The following is a 7,803-nucleotide window of genomic DNA, read 5'->3' as shown; positions in this document are numbered from 1 at the left end:
AACCTGTCTGGCCAAATCTCCTGCCCCAACAGGCCACAGATGCCATGGCTCACGTGGCTGGCTTCACTGTGGCTCATGACGTGAGTGCTCGGGACTGGCAGATGAGACGCAATGGAAAGCAGTGGTTACTGGGAAAAACCTTTGATACTTTCTGCCCCCTGGGCCCTGCCTTGGTTACCAGGGACAGCATAGCAGGTAGGTTGCTAGTCTTTGCCCCTTGTACCCTCCCGTGTGCGGTACCTGAGTGTCAGGAGAAAACAGTGCTCCGGCAAGGACTATGTTACAAGTACATGGGGAACTTCTTCCAGAGCCCCTTAGAGGGAACACAGCCGCAGCTGCTGTGAAATTACACCCACAAAATGACCTGCAGAGAGCACTGTGCTTGGTGGGGGGCTTTCCAGCTTCCCTATCTGGAATAGTCAGTCAGTCGCTAAGCTGAAGGAAGCAAGGCTGGCTCTTGAACGTGGTGGAGAATGGCCGTGATGAAGCCCGTTCGTTTTTCCTAAGGGAGATGGGAGAGCACCAACAGGACCGTGCCCATCCACTGGGCACTCATCCCTGGAGGGTGGCATGACTATGGGGGTGAGCCCCTCAGTACAGCAGTGCCTCAGAAGCTGTATTCCAGCTCTGAGAGAGGTGTGAGATAGTTTGGGTAGACCCATTGTCTGCTGCTGTTATCCCTGTTGCTCTGGAGATGTTAAGTCATTTCAGATCTAGTTACCAGCCTCTGCTGGGGATTGATGCCCTTTTTTTCTTTTTTCTTTTCTTTATTTTTTTTCTACTTTATTTTATTGTGAGATATTTTAAATATGTAGATAGTATAATTGATAACCATGACTACACTGTTTAAAACACTATTACATTTATTTTTGTGTATGTCTATGTGCATGCCATGGTACTTGGATAGAGGTCAGATTTTTCCGGAGTTGGTTCTCTTCTCCTGCCGTGTGGGTCCCAGGGATCAAACCCAGGCCCCCAGGCTTGGCAGTAAGTGCCTCTACCTGCTGAGCCATCTTGCCTGGCCTGCGTGCCCATTTTTTAAAGACAAATTCCTCAGCTGTTTTTCTCCCTGTTCAGAGTCTAGAATGTCCCTCCTCTCCTCACTTAAAGAGCTACTGCTGTTGATGCAGGAATTCAGGGAATTCCAGTCTATACAGGAAGTCCCAATGTAAAGTGCTAAGCCAAGGTGGGCAGACATGCTCCTTACAGTTTCCTCTTACCTTTGGGGCTGGTGTAGGGGGTGGATAACCCCACAGTATTATTTTGAATTCCAGATCCACACAATTTAAAGATCTGCTGTCGAGTGAATGGGGAGGAGGTCCAGAGCAGCAACACCAACCAGATGGTGTTCAAGACTGAAGACCTCATAGCCTGGGTTTCCCAGTAAGTGGGTGGAGCCTATCACGGCCAGTCCCACCATGGCACACCTGGAAACAGAGCCCCTCTCAGCCCACGGTCTCACCTGGCCCCCTGCTTCCCCTAGGTTTGTCACTCTTTATCCGGGGGACGTCATCCTGACTGGGACTCCTCCAGGGGTTGGTGTGTTTAGGAAGCCTCCCGTCTTTCTCAAGGTAAGTTAGTTTAAAAGAGGAAATGGTAGAGAGAGAGCTAGGGAGGCCTGGCAGGTTTGGAGCAGCCTACGGGAGTGAAATGGGGAGAGGCTGACTCTTCGGGAGCCAAAGGTTGACGTCCCGGTGGCCTGCTGCCTTACAGAAGGGTGATGAAGTCCAGTGTGAGATTGAAGACATCGGTGTCATCATCAACAGGGTGGTGTGATGGCGTCCCTGTAAGCACTGGCCTGCCCACTGGAGGTGCTCTTAGGTAGGCCTTGGAAATAAACTTTCTAGAGTTGCAGCTCAGCTTCTCCTGTCTTTTAGCCCCCCCCCCCCCCACACACACACACACTCTCCCCCGCCCCGAAGGCGCACCATTTTCACAGGGCTGAGTAAGGAGGGAGTAGATACTGGACACATACTTCAGGCTTAGGGAAGAACCTAACCTAGTGTCTTTATTTATCACACCAAATGAGGAGTAAACATGGCTTCTCTAAGGCCAGGTTAGCTGGGTCCTGATCAGGAGGCACAGCTAAGTTCTAGGCTGACGAGTCCCACCAGGTTCCACTTTCTGGTTCTAACTGCAGATGAACTGTCGGATAAATTGTTCCAGCTTGTCCTGGTTGTCCCGGCTGGCAAATGTAGGGGACAGGTGCAGCTGGGGTCCTGCAGGACTGGGCATCTGCTGCAGTACCTGAACCACAAGACGGACTGTGAGCACCCTTGCTGAGGGGACACTGCCCCAAAGGCAAGCCTGCCCCCCCCCCCAAAAAAAAAAAAACTAGTAGTGATGCCTCAGCGCCTGAGTGTAAAGTTCTAGCAGCCCTTGGGCTGGTGATAATGCCTCTCTTACCCCCAGGTCTTTGAACGTCCAGATAGCACTGATAGCAAGGTTTGGGTCTGCACACTCTGGGAAGAAGAGAAAGACAGTGAAAGCTCTGAGGCAAGCCAAGGAGCCACTGGGCAGGGCTTTCCTCCTCTTAAAGGAGAACCAACCAGGGCTTGCATGTAACTGAAGCCCCCTGAATGTGAGCTCTCTTCCACGGAGTCATGCCGCCATTGCCCAGCAGGGGGCAGCAGTCACCAGCAAACCTATCCCCTCCAGGGAGCCTGGAATGGGGCTTGGAACTCACCAAAGATCCCTTCTTCTTGGGCACAGGCCTGTAAAAACTCGAACAACTGCTGCGAGTAGCCCACCTCTGCAGGAGAGATTAGAGCTAGACCCCAGCTCTGCGGGACTGAGCCTTACCCTGAAGGGGGTACTTCCTTACTGCCAAGGGCGTAAAGGGTAAGGCTTACCTGAATCTGGCAGCTGCCCCAAGTGGAGGAAGGCGGCGGCCTGTGCAAAGGCTTTGAGTATGGGACTGAGCAGGCGGCAGAGGAAGAGGAAGAAGTCAGGACAGCGAGACTGCTGGCTAAGCTGGAGAGACAGAGCAGAGTGAGGAAGGGGGCTCCCAGGTACCTCACCGCCTCCACAGCCTCCCTCCCAGGGTGGCTCCTCCCAGCACACCCTGAAGCACCGGCCCCCTGGCTCCTCAAAGTCGTCGCTCTCACTGTCGGTGAAGTCCCCGCTTGGTTTCCACAGCAGCTTCGCGCTCAGGTGCTGTCTTCCCGTGTCACAGGCTGGCCGGGAGCCTGGGGTCTACGAGTCGGGAGAGTCATTGGTCCTTGGTAAGGCTGGGCAGGAGTCAGCCCTACAGCCCTCACACCTGCTCCTGGCTCTAGCAGGTGAAAGTAGGTCTGGGAAGCCCAAAAGGATGCCCAGAGCTACCTGGGCCAAGTACCCAAGCTCACTAGGAAATGTGGAGGCAGGAGGAGTGAAGAGACCCTTAGAGCCACACATGCAAACTGGCATGACACAGGTAAGCCCAGAGTAGAGGAGACAGGCTTCCATGTGCTGGGCCAGAGGAGCAGCCCGGACATTGGCACTTGGGGGGAGCATACCTCCTCAGCAACCAGGAGCCCACACTGGATGAGCCGGTCCAGCACCTCCTGACAGGAGCAGTAGGAAGACTGGCAGGGCTGCGGGAAGAGAAGCACCACCGCCCTTCAGAGAGCGTGCCTGGGGGGGGGGGGGGGCTGGCAGATTCCTGACCAGACAGTTGGAGGCCAGGACCACGGCCACAGGAGGTCATGAGGACAGGGCCCAGGGCCCTGGGAGCTGGGGGTCTGACCTGGGGCAGCAGTAGGTCTTGGGGTAGCAGGTGCAGCAACAGGAGGATCTGGCGGTACAGTTCATTCTGACTCAGCAGCTCTATGCCCTGCAGCTCCCAGGGCCCCTCAGGTGGTACTCTGCCGGCCAGCAACCCCCGCACTGCACAGGCTGGCAGAGAAGGAAGCCTACTTAAGGAGGGAACCATTCCCTTCTCCCCTGCACATTCACCCCAACCCGGCAGAGCCCACTGACTCACCACCCACAGCTTCGCTCAGGAAGGTGGGCAGCAATTCCATACTCAGACGTGCTAGATGGGTGAGGCCTGGGCCAGGCCGTGGCACCACCACCAAGTCCCCCTGGTGGACACGCAGCAGAACCACGTGTGCCCTCAGCAGGCTCAGTGTATGCTGGGCCAGGCACCGCAGCTGCCCAGAGAAGCCCACATCAAAGCCACGCAGCAGTGTCTCCTCCGTCAGCCATGAAAACTCCCCCAGGAGCTGTGACAGGACCACGCCCTGCGGCAAAACAGGCCTGAGCAGAGGGCCGAGCGCTGCCCTTCCCTGGGCCCCACCACACAGTGCCCTACCTTCTGGTGCTTCAACAGCAGGAGTGTCGCCATGATGGCTGTGCTCATCACTGCTGCGCTGGCCACACTGGCTGGGGAGGAGGGAGGGGAGATGCGGGGTGCTGTCGGCCTAGAGAGTCTCTCCTCTACCATTTGACAGATCTTCCCAGCCACACAGCCCCAACTCCACCCCAGCAGGAGAGAGCAGGTTCCAGGAAGTAGTTATTACCTGTGCTGTGAACCAGACCCACTCGAAACAGTGTGCTAGCGTGACATTTGAGAAGGCACTAACAGACACCTCTGCAGGCACACGTTGCTACTCCACAGCCACATCCCACTTACAGCTAAGGACACCAGCTGAGGGGCATCTGAGGCGGGGCTGGGTTGGACCTGACATGATCTCCTGCACAGCTGCCTTTGGCTCAGACACTGAGTTCATCTGCTCCCCCTCTCCCTGGATACCCCACTCTGCCGGTGTCCCAAGTGTGCCACAAAGGAGGTCGGGAGGTCAGGTGCTGAAAACCATGGGGTCCTGGTAATTGGCCCTATATAATCCACATAAAGTACTGTTCAAACCACACCGCAAAGGTGCAGATCTGGGTTTCCCTCACCACTCAGGACATGCCGACTCAGTCTTCTGACCAGGAGCTGGTCCTCCTCTTTGAGGGTCAAGAGGAGGCCAGTTGATGGGGTCCACTCCTGCTCCTTCTCAGTGTCTGGAACAACACTACTGGGATAGAGACACATCAAAGAATGAAACCAGACCAAAACGTCAGTCTAAAGCTTTCCAAACCTAGAGCTGTTTCCCCAAGTCCTGGGAGAACTCAGAACCCTCTCCCCTCCCCGGCCTATGTGCCATCCTGCACTTAGACTGTAGGGAAGTGAGTGTCTGGGGCTGATATTCTGGGATGGTTGGAGTGGCCACTAGTTGAAGAGCCGCCTGCCTCCCTTCTGAGACCCACACATCTGTGCTCCTTACCATTCACCTAGCACAATGGGCTGTAACAAGTGTTCCAGGGTCTGCCTGCTACCCCAGCAGCTTCTAGCATTGATGGCGTATTCCTGCCCAGGATAAAGACGTGTGGTCTGCTCTTGCCCCCCAGGAAACCTGCACACAGACCATCTAAGACAGGAAATACTATCCCTACAATGGCTTTGAAGGCCAAACAAACCACCACAAAGACTCTCCCAGCCTTTCCCAGCTGCTTTCATACCTGGAGGGAGAATGGCTGGGCAAGGTGCACCCGGACACAGGCTCTACGGTTGCAGCCCCAGCAGTTACCCAGTTTCCGAAAGACGGCCAAGGCTCCTGTCCACAGCCCCAGGGGAGCCAAGTCCTGCAGGAGAGGAGAGGCCGCACGTGTATTCTTGGCCAGTCTCAGGGCTGCTACCCATTTTGCCCTCCAGACTGCTCACTGGTCTTCTCCAAGCTGTCTTTTCACCCATGACCTCCCTTGTGGGGTCTGGTGATGGCAAAGACCTTGGGTGATATTGCAGGGTGGTAACTGTAGGGACAGTTCCTTTACACACACTTCATATTCCAATTTGACTTCAGTTCTAAAGGAGCCTGATCATAGAACATATTGTGCCACCCAGAAGTGGTGTCCACTTGGGGTCCCCAGGAACAAGAGGGTCTCACGTGGTTCATGTCACATGGTGCATCTGGAACCAGGTCATAGGCAATGGCAACTGGTACCAGTGTAGCATCTGGGATGATGCCCTCCTGGACCACTTGGACCACCAGTCCTAGCCAAGCCTGGCCCAGGGCTGAAAGCCTGGGCCCTGGGTACCCAGGGGGCTCTTCAAGGAAGATGAGCAGAGGCTGCCCACTGGCAAGCAGCTGCTCCACAGTCTAGAAGGGAAGAGGAAGGGTGGCTAGATCAGAGGCAGACCCCTGTACGCTTGCCCCCCCCCCATACATAACCACTGGGAACACTCACTGCACGGACCACAGCCCTCGCGAGAATGCCGTCTGAGCTGTCCAAGGAGAGGTTGGCCTCTGGGGGCAGGAAAAGTCCCCCAAGTTTCCTCAGTAGAGCTCTGTGAGTACAGGACAGACATAGTGAGCAGGGGCTCTGGAGGAGAGACTGGGCCCAGAGGCCTGTCAAGTGCCTTGCCTCTCCCAGGCCTGTCTGTCTAGACACTTGAAGCAGCCATGGCCCAGGGACCCATAGCCAACCATCCGAGTCTACAGGCTGGCCTGTCATATGGCTGAAAACAGACCAAGAAGGCAAAATGACTTCCATCCCCCTGCTCCAGCCTGGGATTTCCCTCCTGTCCTACCTGAGAGCAGGGGAGCAGGTGCGGGGGTCCAAAGCCACACGGACCACACCCAGGCCCTGGGAGAACAGCACAAAAGGCAGCAGGAACCCGTCCAAGAGTGACTTGTGTGTAGAAAGGAAAACAAGCGGCGAGCCCTGCTCCAGAGACAGCCAGAAGGAAGTACTCACCATAAAAACAGCCAAACCCCAGCACCTCCAAGTCCCAGGGCAGCACTGGGGGGAGGGGGGGGGTGTCCCCTGCACATTTCCTAAAGGTAGAGCAGCCTGCCTAAAACTTTTTGTTTGTTTTTTGTTTTTTGAGACAGGGTTTCTCTGTGTAACAGTCCTGGCTGTCCTGGAACTTGATCTGTAGACCAGGCTGGCCTCAAACTCATTGAGATCCGTCCATCTCTGCCTCCCAAGTGCTGGGACTAAAGGCGTGTGCCACCACAGCCCAGCCCTTCCCACAACTTTCAAGGTAATGCAAGGCATAACAGCTGTTGAAGCTGAGGGAAAGGCAGAAAACCCTGTAGGAGCAGAACTATGAAGCATGGCCGCGAGGCTAAGAGCTGTGGATTTCTCTAACAGCTGATAGGGCCTAGGTTTGCCTCTGCTCAGGCCATCCAAACCTATCCAGTATGGTCTGGCTTACCTCCTGGACAGCTTTATGGACCATCTTCATCTGCCCCTTGTGAAGCTGCACATTCAGGAAGAGGCGGTTCAGGAACCACAGCAGTGCCCAGCTGAACAACCTTAGAAGCAGTGCCAGCTTGAGGTGCAGCAGGGTCACCTTCCACAAGGCTCAGCCCCACAGCACCCCACAAGACTGCCCAGAACTACCCTAAGGCAAGCAGCATTACTGCCCACACTGATCAGGAGAGGTCACAACCTGCTCCACAGCTGACAGCGAATGCTAAGGGTGCCGCAGCCGTGAGGCCCTGACCCGTCCAAGCCCTCATGATGGGGCTGGCTCACATCAGACATGATTCTGCCTCTATTCATCTAAGGGGAGACCAAAGGACTCAGACCCTTTCCAGACAGAACCTGGTCAGCTTCTATTTACCAACTACCAGGAAAAATGGAAAAGGGAGACAATACAAGCAGAGCAGGGCTCACTGCATTTGCTCAGATGCCCAGTAGGGGACCATCTTGCTACCAAAGTAGGTAGAGGAAACCGTGTAGACAAGCAGCAAGTCCACACCCAATGGAAGCGTTAAGTGGGGGCAATCCTAAGCAGCAGCGACATGTGGGCACGCTGGGGAAGACCAC

At 55.4% G+C, this 7,803-nt stretch overlaps 2 protein-coding genes across 6 annotated transcripts in view; one reads left to right on the top strand and one right to left on the bottom strand.

Moving 5' to 3' along the window:
- Positions 1–1,854, top strand: part of LOC102910795 (oxaloacetate tautomerase Fahd2a, mitochondrial) — an 8,483-nt gene extending 6,629 nt beyond the window's left edge. The window contains exons 5-8 of the mRNA XM_006986453.4: positions 33–195; positions 1,275–1,383; positions 1,484–1,571; positions 1,714–1,854. Coding sequence (XP_006986515.1) covers positions 33–195; positions 1,275–1,383; positions 1,484–1,571; positions 1,714–1,776 — 423 coding nt within the window. The 3' untranslated portion in view covers positions 1,777–1,854. The remainder of the gene's footprint in view (positions 1–32; positions 196–1,274; positions 1,384–1,483; positions 1,572–1,713) is intronic.
- Positions 1,855–1,985: 131 nt separating this feature from the next.
- Positions 1,986–7,803, bottom strand: part of Gpat2 (glycerol-3-phosphate acyltransferase 2, mitochondrial) — a 58,928-nt gene continuing 53,110 nt past the window's right edge. For 2 of the 5 annotated variants that reach the window (XM_076570587.1, XM_076570588.1), the window contains exons 7-22: positions 7,187–7,286; positions 6,557–6,690; positions 6,214–6,313; positions 5,913–6,125; positions 5,488–5,610; positions 5,253–5,335; positions 4,885–5,003; positions 4,295–4,365; positions 3,965–4,223; positions 3,728–3,876; positions 3,498–3,575; positions 3,062–3,195; positions 2,853–2,973; positions 2,687–2,752; positions 2,407–2,462; positions 1,986–2,247 (exon numbers count right to left, since the gene is read on the bottom strand). In XM_076570587.1, coding sequence (XP_076426702.1) covers positions 2,073–2,247; positions 2,407–2,462; positions 2,687–2,752; positions 2,853–2,973; positions 3,062–3,195; positions 3,498–3,575; positions 3,728–3,876; positions 3,965–4,223; positions 4,295–4,365; positions 4,885–5,003; positions 5,253–5,335; positions 5,488–5,610; positions 5,913–6,125; positions 6,214–6,313; positions 6,557–6,690; positions 7,187–7,286 — 1,981 coding nt within the window. In that variant the 3' untranslated portion in view covers positions 1,986–2,072. The remainder of the gene's footprint in view (positions 2,248–2,406; positions 2,463–2,686; positions 2,753–2,852; positions 2,974–3,061; positions 3,196–3,497; positions 3,576–3,727; positions 3,877–3,964; positions 4,224–4,294; positions 4,366–4,884; positions 5,004–5,252; positions 5,336–5,487; positions 5,611–5,912; positions 6,126–6,213; positions 6,314–6,556; positions 6,691–7,186; positions 7,287–7,803) is intronic. The other 3 variants (XM_042276177.2, XM_076570589.1, XM_006986454.4) reach the window with 2 other exon arrangements.

The sequence above is a fragment of the Peromyscus maniculatus genome, chromosome 4 (assembly GCF_049852395.1).
Source record: "Peromyscus maniculatus bairdii isolate BWxNUB_F1_BW_parent chromosome 4, HU_Pman_BW_mat_3.1, whole genome shotgun sequence".
Lineage (NCBI taxonomy): Eukaryota > Metazoa > Chordata > Mammalia > Rodentia > Cricetidae > Peromyscus > Peromyscus maniculatus.
Note: the sequence above shows the minus strand (reverse complement) of the source record. Positions and strands in the feature narration are given on the sequence as shown.